This window comes from Salmo salar, chromosome 20 (genome assembly GCF_965601325.2).
Source record: "Salmo salar chromosome 20, fSalSal1, whole genome shotgun sequence".
Lineage (NCBI taxonomy): Eukaryota > Metazoa > Chordata > Actinopteri > Salmoniformes > Salmonidae > Salmo > Salmo salar.
In genome coordinates, this window is record NC_138310.1 from 620,073 (window position 1) to 639,783 (window position 19,711).

The 19,711-nt window shown below is 41.0% G+C and overlaps 1 protein-coding gene across 3 annotated transcripts in view; it reads right to left on the bottom strand.

Moving 5' to 3' along the window:
- col4a4 (collagen, type IV, alpha 4) overlaps positions 1 to 19,711 on the bottom strand; it is a 241,676-nt gene that overhangs the window by 97,564 nt on the left and 124,401 nt on the right. For all 3 annotated transcript variants that reach the window (XM_082966130.1, XM_082966129.1, XM_082966128.1), the window contains 10 exons: positions 17,735 to 17,770; positions 17,426 to 17,467; positions 13,252 to 13,332; positions 12,799 to 12,843; positions 5,620 to 5,682; positions 3,067 to 3,111; positions 2,865 to 2,918; positions 2,518 to 2,578; positions 398 to 502; positions 104 to 259 (listed from right to left, as the gene is read on the bottom strand). In XM_082966130.1, the coding sequence (XP_082822256.1) occupies positions 104 to 259; positions 398 to 502; positions 2,518 to 2,578; positions 2,865 to 2,918; positions 3,067 to 3,111; positions 5,620 to 5,682; positions 12,799 to 12,843; positions 13,252 to 13,332; positions 17,426 to 17,467; positions 17,735 to 17,770 (688 nt within the window). The remainder of the gene's footprint in view (positions 1 to 103; positions 260 to 397; positions 503 to 2,517; positions 2,579 to 2,864; positions 2,919 to 3,066; positions 3,112 to 5,619; positions 5,683 to 12,798; positions 12,844 to 13,251; positions 13,333 to 17,425; positions 17,468 to 17,734; positions 17,771 to 19,711) is intronic.

Genomic DNA, 19,711 nt, shown 5'->3' on the forward strand with positions numbered 1-19,711 from the left:
ATGACAATGAATGCATCGAATATCAAGAGATTAGTAGAAGACAGGCCATGTTCTATGAGAGAAGTGCAAGAGATGGGGACAAAATGCACTTGACGTTGCAAACCTGGGGGGCCGCGCTCTCCTTTCAGACCATTGAGGCCTGCTATGCCCGGTTTACCAGGCTCTCCAGGTGTAGGCCCGTTCTGGTAGTTCATCCCTGGCTCTCCTTTAAACCCCTTGATGCCAGTGATCCCTATTGGGCCAAGCTCACCATTGGTACCTGAGGAGAGACAGCATGGCATGGTAAGGTAGAGTTACAGTACAAAGACCTTATTAGACACACACGCACACACACGTGCATATAAACAAGCACGCTCACACTGGGGCTGAACTGTATTTTGACTTTTGGGTCACTGACCAGGTATTGATACCCCAGGCAGTCCTTGGCGGCCGTGCATCCCCATCTCCCCAACATCTCCAGGGGGTCCTGGTCTTCCAGGCAACCCCAACTCCCCTAGCATCCCTGAAACAACAGGTTACCATGGGAGTCACAATTACTGCATTAAATGGGTTAGCATTTGTAACTCTTCACTAGCTATATAGGTTTCCAACCAATTGGCAATAGATTTTTATGCAAATATTCTAAAATCTGCATAAAGAATATTCCACCAAACTGACTTGTGGCAGATAAAAATCAGTGTGTCAGTGCGTGATCTACTTTTTTCCTTACGTTTTCATGTACCGAATAAAAATTTGAAGTTCAATGCGTTTCTATCGCACTTTCAACTCTACCGATAGTTTTGACACAAAAACAGTTGCGTTAAATAGCAAATGTGCCTATTCTGGTCTTAGCACATGCCCTCTAGTCAACAGCTCACAGACACAGTGCCGGTAACTGTATTTCCTCTGAGTTTATGTGCATGGGTTATTTTTGGTTGGTTGTTCTAGATCCTTAAGTGAGGAGTGTCAGCATGTATATAATGACACTAGACACCAGACCTCCATAGTCCATTATTTAAAGATTCTAACGCTGAATCACATGTCTTGGTAGCATATCTCACTTTGATACAACCAGTGGGAGAAATGTCTAGAAACTTTTTCTCAAATGTTTTCCTCAAGTTTCATTATGGATGAGCCATACTACTAAATGTAAATAGTAATTAAACCATGTAGTACTAGTACGGTTCTAGATATACCCTGTTATTGGTTCTACCTGGAACCCAGTGTAGAAAGTTCTTCATGAGAGGGTTCTGCAAAGCACCAGACATGGTTCCCCTACAGGGACAAATCAAATAACCCTTTTTTTATGTATGGGTTCTAAGTATCACCAAAAAGGGTTCCTACTTAGAACACTGGTACTACTTAGACCCCTCTCATGATGGTTCTACATAGAATCATTATAAACAGGTTCTTCAAGGACTCAAAAAGAGTTATCCTACAGGAACAATGAAAATTAAATGAAAAAACAGTTTTTGGTACTACTAGACCCTTTTTTCTAAGAATGTATGAAAAACATAATCAGTTGATTTGATATCTGGGATAGTGTGAATGGATGTTACAGCCTGCGCAGGTAAAATCTATAAAGACTAACTGGCGAGAGTGACATATCTTTATAAAGTCTTATCACAGTTGATTTATGAAAATCAGTTTTATCAAGGTGTTTTAGTGATACAGTGATTTTCTTAACAGGCGTGTGCTTTAGTGATACAGTGAATTTCTTAACAGACAATGTGCTCACCTCTACAAGCTGTATGACGGCCATGTAACACACACCACGACCCACAAGACACACGATGATGATGTCATGCCAGGGGGAAAAACAATGATGACATCATGCCAGGACACACACACAATATGCCCACAAAGTCCCATTCTCCTTTAATCGTTTAGTCAATCAGTCTTTCCCGTCAGTTTCCTTACGGGTGAGTCTCAGTAGAGATCCGGATGAGTCAAGGGAGTGTTACAGAAATCATGTCTTCCACCAGTTTCCACCCGCAAATGTAATTTGATTAGATTGCCTATTTATTTTGGGGGGTTAAAACATTGTACATTTAAACAGTACAAAGCCCCGAGGATAACACATGAAAGCATTATACAACACTTATTTCCAATGTAGTCGTCGAGCTAAATAAAATGCCATTATCATGTTTGTCACCATTCTTGAAGTGGAACTGAACCGATGGAGAGAGGGAGCAACTAAATGGAAGAGGAGAATGGTAAATGGGCTATTGACCATGCCAGCATGCAGTGTGTTTTTTTAAAACATAACGTAGGTTCTTAGAGGACCATGGAGTTCAGTCTGCTATGTGTTTATTATTATTTTTGCCTTGGAAAATCCAGTTTTGTGAGAAAATTTGTTTTTAAATCACTCATATCACTATGTCAGGTCCCATGCTTGAGAAAACACATTCTAGGAGTCTAATGTAAAGCTAAGACACAGTAACATCCATGGGTTAGTAAGAGTATGAATCTACTACGATGTCACTAAAGAGTCAATGGTGTCCAGAGGACTGTATATGTTGAATACAAAGCTCTTACCTGTATAATTAACCGGCCTGAACTCTGTCAGTCCTTTGGGACCTAGATCTCCTTGGAACCCCTTGGAGACATTTATAAAGATATCACATTAACGTCATGTCACATAAGATAATAAGTAACACCACATTGAAGAAAATCAAATGGGTGATCTCAGTGAGATTGGATGGTGAATAGTTAAGCATTCCTTTCTGAAATATATTTTAAAGTATTTTCTGACTTTATTGAACAGATAAAGAGAATGACAGTGGGGAATGGTAGAGAGAGGTTGTATCAAAGGGCAGTAGGCCAGATTCAAACCTATGCCGACACCGTACAGAGAGCGCTGCTTTCTACAGTGAGTGGCTAACCTTGGGTCCCTCTGTTCCTATCAGACCAGGTAGGCCAGGGCTCCCGAGAATCCCCTGAACATACGAGAAATCATGGTAATTAGAGCACACACACACACACACACACACACACACACACACACACACACACACACACACACACACACACACACACACACACACACACACACGTATTGAATACGGTGACAAAACTGCTGCATACCTTTACACCAGGTGGCCCAGGGAAGCCAGGATATCCAGAAAGACCCTAATAACATGAGAACATACTATTTTTATCCACTATACATGCAGTGCTGTAAAGTAACTCAGTAAAAATACTTTGAAGTACTACTTAAGTCGTTTTTTGGGGTATCTGCTACTACTAATATTTTTGACTACTTTTAGTCCACTACATTCTTAATGAAAATATATACTTTTTACCTGCATACATTTCCCTGACACCCAAAAGTACTACATTTTGAATGGTTAACAGGACAGGAAAATGTCATTTACTTTTGATAATAGGTATATTTTAGCATTTAATATTACTTTTGATACTTAAGTAAATTTAAAACCAGACTTTTATTCAAGTAGTACTTTACTGGGTGACTTTCACTTTCTATTAACATGTCTTTACTTTTACTCAAGTATGACAATTGGATACTTTTTCCACCACTGCATATGTGTTACAGTAAAGAGATGAGTAGCTTGAGTAAGGCAGTGTCTTTGTGAGTGTACGCCTGTGATGTTGTGTATGCACCACAAGATGGCGATCCCCTGCAGGCATTTTGTTTCAAAACATGTGGCTCTGAAATGCAAAGAAGTAGGAGCAGGGCAGGAAAGTTCTGCACAAAGTAAAAGCTTCTTAGAAGTGAGAGGAAACCCATAACAGTGATATGGAAAGTACAGGTTAGGCATTAGGGTCCTTTTCCAATACACTCTCAGCTTAAAACATCACCATACAGTAGTTTGAATTTAAAACTAAAGATTCCTTGGGTGAAATATATATTCCAAATCTAATGTAATATGAAACGAATGAATGATCTATGTAGGGGGAGGGGTTAAGTTGAGCCATAGGGGTAAGTTGAGCCACCATTGTTTCTAGGAAACTATACCATTTTTTAAATAATTTGACCAAATATAAGAAGTCATCATTCCATGGACTCTGTGAAAGAAGAAATTACATGGAAAAAGTGGTAAGCAAGCTAGGTCCCCCAAAAATATTTTCACCAAGTCAAATGAATTTTTGTGTTAGAGGTTTCATGATGCTTGTATATAAACCAATTACATAATTTTAGGATTGTTCTATAGGTAAATAGGAGGTCTCTATAAGCTTAAATATGAGGTCCTAAACCTAGCATGAAAGTGCTTCCTTGTGGCTGTGGCTAATACAGTCCAAATCTTTTCCTTGAGGTAAGTTGAGCCAATGACAAGTTGAGCAAATGTAAGTGTTTTCTTCCCAGGCGTAATGCAAGGCATTATCACTCTGGTATGAGATAACAACAAGGCCTGGCCTATGTTTAATGTGTTTTTAAAAAGTTTCTTAGGTGTTAAACCTGTGTTAAAAGCTTAAATTGTTAAAAAACTAAAAAGTGATTGTGATGAAGTGTGTTTGGGAAATAAAGATAGACATGATCTTAAAAAGGTAGTGGTAATATTTCATTCTGAAAAATGTGTAGGCGGCTTCACTTACTCTGTCCCGTGACTCAACCCCCCCCCATAGCCTGCTTAAGTGTGCCAAGAGACCACTTTTTTTGGACAAGCTATGTTTTCAAAACTGTAATGGTTACATACATTTTCATTATTTCCAGTGTTAAACAACATCCTGAAATATATGTAGATATCTTTGTTAGAGAGAATACTATACACAGTACACAAAACATTAAAAACACCTGCTCTTTCCATGACTGACCAGGTGAATCCAGGTGAATGCTATGATCCTTTATTGATGTCACTTCAATTAGTGTAGATGAAGGGGAGGAGATAGGTTAAAGAAGGATGTTTAAGCCTTGAGACAATTGAGACATGGATTGTGTATGTGTGCCATTCAGAAATATTTAAGTGCCTTTGAACGGGGAATGGTAGTATGTGCCAGGCGCACCGTTTTTTGTTAAGAACTGCAACGCTGCTGGGTTTTTCACCCTCAACAGTTTCCTGTGTGTATCAAGAATGGTCCACCGCCCTAAAGGACATCCAGCCAACTTGACACAACTGTGGGAAGCATTGGAGTCAACATGGGCCATCATCCCTGTGGAATGCCTTTGACACCTTTTAGAGTCCATGCCCTGACAAATTGAGGCAGTGCTGAGGGCAAAAGGGGGGTTCAACTAAATATTAGGAAGGTGTTCCTAATGTTTGGTATACTCCGCATATTTCCCTTGACGGAGTGATGCTGAATGTAAAAATTGGCTCAACTTACTCCATTCTCCACTATTACTCTGCAATACCAGATTGACTATGACTTGGGGTTTTTGCTGACCATGTCCTCTGTGGCTCAGTTGGTAGATCTTGGTGCTTGCAATGCCAAGGTTGTGGGTTTGATTCCCATGGGGGGCCAGTATGAAAATGTATGCACTTACTACTGTAATACGCTTTGGATAAAAGCATCTGCTAAAATGTAACCTGATCAGGAAAAATTCCAGACCTTGGGTAAAGGTTGTCTAGGCTCAAGAGTTTTTCCAGGTCACAAGGTCAGGAAAAACTCTGATCCCTAATCATAACATCCCTCAGGAGCATACTCAAAGAGGAGAATCAAGTCATTTATAATATCTCTTACCCTGACTCCAGGAAATCCGATGATTCCCTTTTCTCCTTTTAATCCTGTCAATGAGTCGAATCCCTGAGAAATCAATCACTCACAGATTACTAACACACAATTAGACATTATGGTACAGGGTAAGGCAACATATTTGTGTTTACCATTACATGAGATTCACCTTGTCCTACGGTGTGACCAACAGACATCATATACTACTCAATTGATCACAATCTATAACTAACATAATTTGTATTGAATGAAGAAATGAATGTATTGAATGAAGAAATGAATGAAGAAACGTGAGAGCTGTGTGTATGAGGGTATGGCTACACTCTTAGAAAAAAGGGTGATATTTATAACCATATAGCAGAGGTGGCACCACAAATTCTTAATTTTTTTTACTCGGCCGTGCTTTGACCCCTGGTATCATATAAACACACATATGACATGGAAGAATGCGTAGAATTGCGGGAAATTTTATTTAAAGCTGCACATTTTATTTACATAAGCATTCAGACCCTTTGCTATGAGACCTGAAATTGAGCTCAGGTGCATCCTGTTTCCATTGATCATCCTTGAGTTGTTTCTCCAACTTGATTGGAGTCCACCTGTGGTATATTCAATTGATTGGACATGATTTGGAAAGGCACACAACAGTCTATGTAAGGTCCCACAGTTGACAGTGCATGTCAGAGCAAAAACTAAGCCATGAGATCGAAGGAATTGTCTGTAGACCTCTGAAACAGGATTGTGTTGAGGAACAGATCTGGGGAAGGGTACCAAAACATTTCTTCAGCATTGAAGCTCCCCAAGAACACAGTGGCCTCCATCATTCTTAAATGGAAGAAGTTTCGAAACTGAGCAATCGGCCAAACTGAGCAATCGGGGGAGAAGGGACTTGGTTAGAGAGGTGACCAAGAACCCGATGGTCACGGTGACAGAGCTCCAGAGTTCCTTTGTGGAGATGGGAGAACATTCCAGAAGGACAACCATATCTGCAGCACTCTACCAATCAGGCCGTTATGGTAGAGTAGTCAGAAGGAAGCCACTCCTTAGTAAAAGGCACATAACAGCCCGCTTGGAGTTTGTCAAAAGCACCTAAAGGACTCTCAGACAATATTTTTTTTTTATCTTTATTTAACTAGTCAAGTCAGTTAAGAACAAATTCTTATGATAAACAAGATTCTCTGGTCTGATGAAAGCAAGATTGGACTCTTTGGCCTGAATGCCAAGTGTCACGTCTGGACAAAATCTGGCACCATCCCTACGGTGAAGCATGGTGATTCCTGTATCATGCTACTGGGATGTTTTTCAGCGGCAGGGACTGGGAGACTAGTCAGGATCGAGGGAAAGATGAATGGAGCAAAGTACAGAGAGATCCTTGATGAAAACCGGCTACAGAGCACTCAGGACCTCAGACTGGGGCGACGGTTCACCTACAGAGAAGAATGGGACAAAATCCCCAAATACAGATGTGCCAAGCTTATAGTGTAAACCCCAAGAAGACACAAGGCTGTAATCGCTGCCAAAGGTGCTCCAACAAAGTACTGAGTAAAATGTGTAAATACTTACGTAAATGTGATATTTCATTTATTTTTTACAAATGTTCTTTATTTTTACTATTCTACATTTTAGAATAATAGTGAAGACATCAAAACTAAAAAATAACACATATGGAGGAACTTTCTCAGGGCCCTGTCTTTCAAAGATAATTAGTAAAAATACAAATAACAAATAACTTTGTTATTATAATTAGTAAAAATACAAATAACTTGACATATCTTCATGGTAAAGGGTTTAAACACTGTTTCCCATGCTTGTTCAATGAACCATAAACAATTAATGAACACGCACCTGTGGAACGGTCGTTAAGACACTAACAGGCAATTAAGGTCACAGTTATGAAAACTCCATCAGTGCTCAGACTGTCCGCAATAGGCTGAGAGAGGCTGGACTAAGGGCTTGTAGGCCTGTTGTAAGGCAGGTCCTCACCAGACATCACCGGCAACAAAGTCGCTTATGGGCACAAACCCACCGTCGCTGGACCAGACAGGACTGGCAAAAAGTGCTCTTCACTGAAGAGTCGCGGTTTTGTCTCACCAGGGGTGATGGTCGGATTCGCGTTTATCGTCAAAGGAATGAGCGTTACACCGAGGCTTGTACTGTGGAGCGGGATCGATTTGGAGGTGGAGGGTCCATCCTGGTCTGGGCGGTGTGTCACAGCATCATCGGGCTGAGCTTGTTGTCATTGCAGGCAATCTCAACGCTGTGCGTTACAGGGAAGACATCCTCCTCCCTCATGTGGAACCCTTCCTGCAGGCTCATCCTGACAAGACCCTCCAGCATGACAATGCCACCAGCCATACTGCTCATTCTGTGCGTGATTTCCTGCAAGACAGGAATGTCAGTGTTCTGCCATGGCCAGCGAAGAGCCCGGATCTCAATCCCATTGAGCACGTCTAGGACCTGTTGGATTGGAGGGTGAGGGATAGGGAAATTCCCCCCAGAAATGTCAGGGAACTTGCAGGTGCCTTGGTGGAAGAGTGGGGTAACATCTCACAGCAAGAACTGGCAAATCTGGTGCAGTCCATGAGGAGGAGATGCACTGCAGTACTTAATGCAGCTGGTGGCCACACCAGATACTGACTGTTGCTTTTGATTTTGACCCCTCCCCTCCTTTGTTCAGGGACACATTTTTCAATTTCTGTTAGTCACATGTCTGTGGAACTTGTTCAGTATATGTCTCAGTTGTTGAGTCTTATGTTCATACAAATATTTACACATGTTAAGTTTGCTGAAAACAAACCCAGTTGACAGTGAGAGGTTGTTCTTTTTTTGCTGAGTTTAATAACCAAAAAAGTGTTAAACAAATCCAAAATTATTTTATATTTGAGATTCTTTAAAGTAGCCACCCTTTGTTTTGATGACAGCTTTGCACACTCTTGGTATTCTCTCAAACAGCTTCATGAGGTTGCATTTCAATTAACAGGTGTGCCAATCAGAGTTACCCGCCTCAGAAATTGCAGCCCAAATGAATGCTTCACAGAGTTCAAGTAACAGACACATCTCAACATCAACTGTTCAGAGGAGATTGGGTGAATCAGGCCTTCATGGTCGAATTGCTGCAAAGAAAACACTACTAAAGGACACCAATAAGAAAATGTGTGGTACCCACCGTGAAGCATGGAGGAGGAGGTGTGATGGTATGGGGGAACTTTGCTGGTGACACTGTCTGTAATTTATTTAGAATTCAAGGCACACTCAACCAGCATGGCAACTACAGCATTCTGCAGTGATACGGCATCCCATTTGGTTTGCGCTTCGTGGGACTATAATTTGTTTTTCAACAGGACAATGACCCAACACACCTCCAGGAAGTGTAAGGGCTATTTGACCAAGAAGGAGAGTGATGGAGTGCTGCATCAGAAGAGATATGCTAGACCCTATGTCAGAGAGGTGTTTTTTGGACCACATCATGTCTATTGTCCTAATAATAGCCCTTGTGAAAAACAAGTGTTTGAAAACATGTTTTCAAAAGGCCTCCAGGGCCGACAGAGAAGTTTCTTACTTTTTCCCCCTTCCATTTATTCCCATAGTCATTTGTTATGGTTTGCACTGCTTATGAGGGCATAAACTGGGTCAAGATGCCAGCAGAGTAAGTAGACCTTTATGTAGTAAAATAAATGTTAAATACAAATAAATAAATAAAAGACTACCACACTTTTAACAGCACATTACTCAACACTAGTGAGATTCATGTCCCCTACGGTACGCCTAAAGAATATAAAAAAAATGTTTTTTATCTCTACATGTAGGTCTCCTGATTTAAACCCGATCAACCTTGTTGCAACTAAAATGTAGTTGAAATAAACATCTGCATGTTTGCTTGGCATGGATTGTGACGCCTCGTTCCTCGCCCTCTTCAACTCCGCCAATGACGTGACTGTCCGTCAATAATTACATTTAGAGGATTGGAGGATTCTAAATTCATATCTGAGGTGCGTTTTTTCGTTAGGGTAAATCTGGTCTGTGAGAATATCTAAGGGGCTTTTATACAATTATAATGCAGGGTTAATAATAATAGTAATCGCTTTGTAAATAAGGATGCATTATGAAAGGAAAATGACATGCGCAAGAGACGGTGGTATATCTTTTTATTTCTCACAATTTTCTTTAACCAATTTTGGTCTTTAATGCAGGGCCGACAGACAAGTTCCTTACTTTTTTTTTTACTGAAATTGCAACCAACTTTATATGGCTTGTTTAAAAAATAACGATATTTTGGAGATTATTTCGTTTCAAATAACCGAAAGTGAGTGATTGTAATCTGAATAAAGGGAAAAAGGCCATTCTTGAATATTGGGTGAGACATTCTTACTAATTTGTAAAGAAATCCAGTTTGTTATTTAGAATTTTTATTTCTGTTTTAAGAGGGGGAGAAACCAAAAGCCCACGGTGTCTATTTTTCAAAAATCTTCAGTCCACATGTCAAGTGTGGCTCAGTTGGTAAAGCATGGTGTTTGCAACGCCAGGGTTGTGGGTTCGATTCCCATGGGGAACCAGTATGGGAAAAAACTATTTTATGAAATGTATGCATTCACTACTGTAAGTCGCTCTGGATAAGAGTGTCTGCTAAATGACTAAAATGTAAAATGTCAGTGAAATCCCCCCATTGTATTTACCCAAGCTCTTTCTTAACTCCAGGAACACAGACAGTTTTTGTTGTTGTTGCCTGACGCAGGACTCTAGTGCCAGAGGAGAGACTCTCAGACTGAAAACACCTCCATTAATTGCCACAGTTTAGACTCCTGCTAGATCAGCGTTCTAACTCACACTTGTGATAGTGTGGTGCAATGACAGAATGCAACCATCTACCACAAATGGCCGCTGCATAACTTTTAAAGGAAGAACCACTGTATGTTCACTATTGAATGTTTACTTTCGTAATTCACTAAAATAAATAAGCTCAGCGAGAAGACTCACTGGGTACAGACGTCAATTCAACATCTATTCCACGTTGGTTCAATGTCATTTCATTGCAACGATGTGGAAACAACGTTGATTCAACCAGTGTGTGCCCAGTGGGGATTGATGGGCGCTTCTTTTTGTTCAGGACAGCTCGCGTGTTCTGTGTGAAAGTAGCTATCAACTTCTGTACTGCTTGAGTGCTCGAGAAGTTGTTACTCGTGGGAGCATAGTATGAATGAACGGCCAATCATATTGCTCAAACAAAAGACCACAACTTTTCTGCGTATAGTCTTCAATGGTTTTCAGTGGTAGACTGCGGCAGAGAAAGTAAATGTTGAACTGGAATGCAAAAATGTGGTGAAGTTACTGACTCAGTCGATGCTGCTGCTTTGATAGTGGAGTGACGGGGCCACACGAGATTGAAAAGTACTGGGGGAAATGCTGTCTCGCCACAAGTTTTACGGCGGCTCTGCCATTTTTGGTTTTTTGGTTTGTCTCCATAGGGGAACCCTTTTTGGTGCTAGGTAGAACCCTTTGCAGAGGGTTCTACCTATAACCCTATGTACTTTATAACCACCTGTAAATGGTTCTACCTAGAACCCTCTATGAACAGTTCTAGTAAGAACCCTCTTATCTTTGAAGGTTTCTTCCTAGAACCCTTTAAAATTAAACTCTTTAAAATTCAACTCTTTATGACAAAACATTACATATATCATAAGGCCTTTCTTTGACGGCCTAGTTATACCATAGCAGAGTGGTTTTAGGGAACACCTGGTTTACAGGTCATATCAGGCCTTCAAGTCAATTTATGCTGGCACGCAAAGTGATGTGTAAATCTGATTGGATTCCGGCCAGAGGAAGGATATCCAACAACTTGAATTTTGAGACTACCTAAACCATGCAAACTGGAACAATTATCTCAGTAGCTACTTACAGATTCTCTAACAACTAGAAAAATGTATGTTATTTATCTTTGTGTAGCATCAGATCAATCAGTCAATGTACATGCTAAAAACACAGATATTGAAACAAACAATAAAAAATATATTCCTGCTATAGAGCATGATGGGAAATATGATAATAATGAGTGTGGTCTTGAGTGTTTTACTCTACACAGAGAAAAATAACACAATCACACTCACCTCTGGTACACCAGCACTGGGGTTATTTTTACACCACTGAGTGTTAATTTAGCTTTTTGTTACTCTGAAATATCTACACTGGTAACACTGGACAATTTGCTGGGTACAAATATTCTCATATACTCTAGGTACAGTTGAAACATTCTCACACCTATCTTTTTAAACTCTAGAGCAGGGGTTCCCAAACACTTCCACTCATGCCCCCCTTCCAGCACTGGGGAACATTCCATGCCTCCCCTTTGTGTGCAAGCCACGTCTGTTTCTATGGGCACAAGCACTGTTCATGACACAAACTGTTCACACCCCTCTTGTTGGTGGAGATAAAATGTTGCAAGTTTAAACTTTATTTTCTTGCAATCCCATACATTTTGCCATGTCTAATGTGTATTCATGCTATATTTGAGTGACTCAAACACTACAACAAAATATATGGGCAAAAAAAACATTAGCTGAAATTATTTAGTTGATCTGGACATTTCTGACAAGTTATAAATAGCTCTCTAAGGTATGCAATGACTGACATGACAAGAGAGAAAACTGATGATGCACTACCCAATTTCAAAATGACACCTTATGCATTCTACCATTACAACTTTCAAGAGTAAATTGAAAGCTGGACTGAGTACATTTAAATTTGATTTTTGCATAATCAGTTTGGGAACCACTGCTAACGTTTAAACACTGCGGTAAACACAAATGCTCAAGGCACTTTTTAAAATAAATAAAAAAATTACAATAAAAAAGCTTTCCAAAGAATCATTCCCGCCTTCCAAAGAATCATCAAAGAACCTTTTCTTCCAAAAACGGTTCTTAGGATGAAAAAGTTTATAGACAGAACCCTTTGTCTTGCAAAGAACCCTCATCTTCCAAAAAGAGTTCTTCAGATGAAAATGGTTTTTGGTCAAACCATCCCTCTGCAAAGAATTGTTTTGGAACCCATTTTTCTAAGAGTGTAGACTAGTCAGACTTTAGTGGAAAGAAGAGCAGCCCCAGTGAATCCACACATGCACCTACACTCATAAGCACGTACGTACGAATACACAAAGTAATGATGATTAACAACATTCAGCTGGCTCTGTGTACTCACATCACTTCCCCTTGGTCCACACTCTCCCTTCACACCTCTCCTCCCCTGCAATAAAACTCAGGCAATCAATAAGAATCAGGAAAGAATATATAGAATAGATACTTTGATGTATATTTTTTTGAAAATAAGTTGGTATTCTGCCTTTCCCAACAACCCCATACAAACATTGAGAGGCACTGGGTCAGCCAAGGTGCAGCCCCCCTGGATGGAGCTATTTTGGAGGGGGGTTAAGTGCCTTTCGTCAAGGGCACAAAAGGCAGGAGATGGTACCTGGGATCAGAGACCAACAGCCTTCCAACTGCCATTTGAGTTCCATCATCAGTTTTGTTACGCACGCCCCAGGGCAAGAACCAGCAACTTTCAAGCTGCTGGTCCGACCAATCTAACCTCTAGAATACCTGCCACCCCACAGACAACCAATGATAATCATGCTATAGAAGACATCCTGATCACCTGGCTTCCTTTGATGTAGAAGTCTTCTGGGGGGTCCACAAACTCAAAGGGTCCTGGGGGTCCTTGGGTACCCTGGTCTCCCTATGACACATACACAGGTGAGGTTGTCAGCACATTCTTTACACACAAACTGTATCTATATATACAGTACCAGTCAAAAGATTGGATACACCTACTCATTCAATGGTTTTTCTTTATTTGTACTATTTTCTACATAGTAGAATAATAGTGAAGACATCAAAACGATGAAATAAAACATATGGAATCATGTAATAACCAAAGAGGTGTTAAACAAATCAAAATATATTGTAAATTTGAGATTCTTCAAAGTAGCTACCCTTTTCCTTGATGACAGCTTTACACACGCTTGGCATTCTCTCAACCAGCTTCATGAGGTAATCACCTGGAATGCATTTCAATTAACAGGTGTGCCTTGTTAAAAGTTAATTTGTGGAATTTATTTCCTTCTTAATGCGTTCGAGCCAATCAGTTGTGTTGTGACAAGGTAGGGTTGGTAAACAGAAGATAGCCCTATTTGGTAAAAGACTAAGTCCATATAATGGCAAGAACAGCTCAAATAAGCAAAGAGAAACTAAAGTCCATCATTACTTTAAGACATGAATGTCAGTCAATCACGAAAATGTCAAGAACTTAGAAAGTTTCTTCAAGTGCAGTCGCAAAAACCATCAAGCGCTATGATTAAACTGTCTTTCATGAGGACCGCAACAGGAAAAGAAGACCCAGAGTTACCAATAAGTTCATTAGAGTTAACTGCACCTCTGATTGAAGTCCAAATAAAGTAACAGACACATCTCAACATCAACTGTTCAGAGGAGACTGCGTGAATCAGGCCTTCATGGTAAAATTGCTGCAAAGAAAATGCTAATAAAGGACACCAATAAGAAGAAGAGACTTGCTTGGGCCATGAAACACAAGCAATGGACATTAAGACAGGTGGAAATCTGTCCTTTGGTCTGATGACATTTTTGGGTCCAAACGCCGTGTCTTTGTGAGACGCAGAGTAGGTGAACGGATTATCGTGGCATGTGTGGTTCTCACTGTGAAGCATGGAGGAGGAGGTGTGATGGTGTGGGGGTGCTTTGCTGGTGACATTGTCTGTGATTTATTTAGAATTCAAGGCACAATTAACCAGCATGGCTACCACAGCATCCTGCAGCGATACGCCATCCCATCTGGTTTGCGCTTAGTGGGACTATCATTTGTTTTTCAACAGGACAATGACCCAAAACACACCTCCAGGCTTTGTAAGGGCTATTTGACCAAGAAGGATTGTGATGGAGTGCTGCATCATATGACCTGGCCTCCACAATCACCTGACCTCAATCCAATTGAGATGGTTTGGGATGAGTTGGACTGCAGAGTGAAGGAAAAGCAGCCAATAAGTGCTCAGCATATGTGGGAACTCCTTCAAGACGGATTCCATATGTGTTATTTCATAGTTTTGATGTCTTCACTATTATTCTACAATGTAGAAAATAGTAAAAATAAAGAAAAGCCCTTCTGACTGGTGCTATATATATATATACTGCTCAAAAAAATAAAGGGAACACTTAAACAACACATCCTAGATCTGAATGAAAGTAATAATCTTATTAAATACTTTTTTCTTTACATAGTTGAATGCGCTGACAACAAAATCACACAAAAATAATCAATGGAAATCCAATTTATCAACCCATGGAGGTCTGGATTTGGAGTCACACTAAAAATTAAAGTGGAAAACCACACTACAGGCTGATCCAACTTTGATGTAATGTCCTTAAAACAAGTCAAAATGAGGCTCAGTAGTGTGTGTGGCCTCCACGTGCCTGTATGACCTCCCTACAACGCCTGGGCATGCTCCTGATGAGGTGGCGGATGGTCTCCTGAGGGATCTCCTCCCAGACCTGGACTAAAGCATCCGCCAACTCCTGGACAGTCTGTGGTGCAACGTGGCGTTGGTGGATGGAGCGAGACATGATGTCCCAGATGTGCTCAATTGGATTCAGGTCTGGGGAACAGGCAGGCCAGTCCATAGCATCAATGCCTTCCACTTGCAGGAACTGCTGACAAACTCCAGCCACATGAGGTCTAGCATTGTCTTGCGTTAGGAGGAACCCAGGGCCAACCGCACCAGCATATGGTCTCACAAGGGGTCTGAAGATCTCATCTCGGTACCTAATGGCAGTCAGGCTACCTCTGGCAAGCACATGGAGGGCTGTGCGACCCCCCAAAGAAATGCCACCCCACACCATGACTGACCCACCGCCAAACCGGTCATGCTGGAGGATGTTGCAGGCAGCAGAACGTTCTCCACGGCGTCTCCAGACTCTGTCACGTCTGTCACATGCTCAGTGTGAACCTGCTTTCATCTGTGAAGAGCACAGGGCGCCGGTGGCGAATGTGCCAATCTTGGTGTTCTCTGGCAAATGCCAAACGTCCTGCACGGTGTTGGGCTGTAAGCACAACCCCCACCTGTGGACGTCGGGCCCTCATACCACCCTCATGGAGTCTGTTTCTGACCGTTTGAGCAGACACATGCACATTTGTGGCCTGCTGGAGGTCATTTTGCAGGGCTCTGGCATTGCTTCTCCTGCTCCTCCTTGCACAAAGGCGGAGGTAGCGGTCCAGCTGCTGGGTTGTTGCCCTCCTACGGCCTTCTCCACGTCTCCTGATGTACTGGCCTGTCTCCTGGGAGCGCCTCCATGCTCTGGGCACTACACTGACAGACACAGCAAACCTTCTTGCCATAGCTGGCATTGATGTGCCATCCTGGATGAGCTGCACTACCTGAGCCACTTGTGTGGGTTGTAGACTCCGTCTCATGCTACCACTAGAGTGAAAGCACCGCCAGCATTCAAAAGTGACCAAAACATCAGCCAGGAAGCATAGGAACTGAGAAGTGGTCTGTGGTCCCCACCTGCAGAACCACTCCTTTATTGGGGGTGTCTTGCTAATTGCCTATAATTTCCACCTGTTGTCTATTCCATTTGCACAACAGCATGTGAAATGTATTGTCAATCAGTGTTGCTTCCTAAGTGGACAGTTTGATTTCACAGAAGTGTGATTGACTTGGAGTTACATTGTATTGTTTAAGTGTTCCCTTTATTTTTTTGAGCAGTGTATATATATATCGCACCAGTTTTCCACATTTAACCCAACCCCTTTATAATCTCTCTCTCTCTATATATAGACAGAGATTATAAAGGGGTTGGGTTAAATGTGGAAGACACATTTCAGTTTAAGGCATTCAGTTGTACAACTGACTAGGTATCCCCCTTTCAATTTCCCTAAAAACATGTATTTTGTTTTGCACGTATTAAGCACAAGTTTTAAATCAACAAGGGATTCTTGCACAGCTATAAAATCTGACTGTAGTTTTTACACAGCCAGATCAACAGTCGGCCAATAGCATTCATAATAGTATAATCTGCATATAGATGAAGTTTACAATGTTTTACAGATTGACCAATGTGTTTATATAAATAGTGAAGAGAACAGGTCCCAAAATCGACCCCTGTGGTACACTTTTATGTACATCAAGAAATGTAGACTTAACCCCATCAATCACAATGGCCTGAGTTCTGTCACTAAGATAATCATTAAACCATTAACAGGCGTCAGAGCTCAGGTCTATTGAGGACAACTTATTCAATTAAATAGCATGAGCAACAGTATCAAACACTTTTGACAGGTCTACAAACAAAGCAACACCAGCACAAGTCCCGTGTGGCTCAGTTGGTAGAGCATGGTGCTTGCAATGCCAGGGTTGTGGGTTCGATTCCCACGGGGGACCAGTATGGAAAAAATGTATGAAATGTATGCGTTCACTACTGTAAGTCGCTGTGGATAAGAGCGTCTGCTAAATTACTAAAATGTAAACGTGAGATTTCATTTTAGTGTCTAAAGCATTGAAAAGATCATTAATAACTAAAGTGGTTGCAGTAATAGCTATGCCCAGGCCTAAACCCTGATTTGTTTACATTCAAAATACATTTGCAAAAGTTGTACATTTTCTAAGGATTCAAGAATCTTAGCTAGACAAGGAAGCCTTGAAATGGGGTGATAAGTATTAAGATCACTACTATCCTCGCCCTTATGGATTGGAAGCACAAGAGCTGATGTCCATACTTGACCTGCAGGGGTGTTATGGACACACTTGTGGGTTACTCACTTCATCTCCTTTCTGTCCTGGCAATGATCTTCCTTTCTCTCCCTGGTAAAATGACAGGGAGAGAGGGAGAGGTAAAGGGAGAGAGAGAATTAATGAAAGAAAGAGAGAGAGTGAGTGTGACAGATAAATAAAACTCTAGCTAGCCTATGGAGAGGGCCGTGTACTAGTGTTTCATATGATTTAGAATGCTATAAACACAAGGGAAGTTACTGAATATGCAATTGTGGCATGAAATAATATTAGATTATCCCTTTTCATTGTCTGTACAGCAAAATGTGTGAAAGTGTAATCGTGCAGGTAGGAACTTACAGGCGGACCTCTCAGGCCAGGTGAACCAGTTAAACCCTGCAGAAAAACACACAGACATCCTTATGAATACACATGGTTTTAAACAAATTCAAGGTGATTGTTTGGATGACACAATACACAAAGAAACAAACTGCAGGCTAAGGTATGTACCACAAATACAGTATACATTGAGCATATACATTCGAGTGAGAAAACACAATGTGTGAGTCTCAAATGGCACCCTATTACTTATATAGTGCACTACATAGACAGTGTTTACACAGCCACTCTCAGAACCCAAGTCTGATTTTCCTTCAATGTCCAATGTTTTTTTCTGACTGTCCACACTCCATTTTACATGTGACCCATATCAGATTTGCACATTCTGTAATAGCACATTTCCGGTCACTGTTCCTTAACATTTTGGGGTGGTTGTTATTATAACAGAGGGTCATGTGCAAAAAACTTCAGAGCACATTTTTTTTATCTGAGCATCCAGACAGAAGTTGCATATGGAGGATGGGGTTTGTACCAGGATTCAGATCCACCTATGCAGGAGTGAAAATATCAGATTCCATTAGTTTTTGTTGCTGTTTACACGTTATGGAAAATATCATATTGGTATAAGATATGCAAATAATTGAAATATTATCTGAATTGGGCTGCCTGTGTGAACGCAGACTTAAGCGTCATAGTCAGACGATATTGCCACTCCTATTTTCCATATTTTCAATCTAAGCCTACAAGAAACTGTGTGTCCTCAGGCCTGGAGGAAAGCAAAAGTAATTTCGCTACCCAATAATAGTAAAGCCCCATTTACTGGTTCAAATAACCGGCCAATCAGCCTGTACCAACTTTTAGGAAACTTTAGGAAAAAAATTGTTTTTGACCAGATAAAATGCTATTTTACAGCAAAGAAATTGACAACAGATTTCCAGCACACACGTATAGGGAAGGGCATTCAACATGCACAGCACTTACACAAATGACTGATGATTGGCTGAGAGAACTTGATGATAAAAAGATTGTGGGAGCTGTTTTGTTAGACTTCAGTGCGGCATTTGACATTATCAATCATAGTCTGCTGCTGGAAAAACATGTGATATGGCTTTACACCCCCTGCTATATTGTGGATAAAAAGTTACCTGTCTCAATGTGAAAAAAAACTGCATGCATGTTCTTCCCAAAGAGGGAATCTGATGCTAATGAGCCAGATGTCTAGGTGTCAGGGGAGAAGCTCCAGGTGGTATCTGATTTTAAGTACATTGGCATCATACTTGATTCCAACCTCTCAGGTGAAAAGGTAATTCAAATAACCAAATTCAACCTAGCTAATTTCCGATTTATATGAAATTGTTTGACAACAGAGGTAGCAAAACTGTACTTCAAATCTATGATACTCCCCCACTTAACATACTGCTTGACTAGTTGGGCCCAAGCTTGCTGTACAACATTAAAACCCATTCAGTCTGTCTACAAACAGGCTCTCCAAGTGCTTGATAGGAAGCCCAATAGCCATCATCACTGTTACATCCTCAGAAAGCATGAGCTCCCTGAGTTGGAAAAATCTTGTGCAATATACCGACGCATGTCTTGTATTCAGCAGGTATAACTCTCTGGTCACCCCCAAAGCCAATTCTTCCTTTGGCCGTCTCTCCTTCCAGTTCTCCGCTGCCAATGACTGGAACGAACTACAAAAACTACAAAAATCTCAAACTGGAAACACTTATCTCCCTCACTAGCTTTAAGCACCAGCTGTCAGAGCAGCTCACAGATCACTGCACCTGTACATAGCCCATCTATAATTTAGCCCTAACAACTACCTCTTCCCCTACTGTATTTATTTATTTATTTTGCTCCTTTGCACCCCATTATTTCTATTCCTACTTTGCACTTTCTTCCACTACAAATCTACCATTCCAGTGTTTTACTTGCTATATTGTATTTACTTTGCCACCATGGCCTTTTTTGCCTTTACCTCTCTTATCTCACCTCATT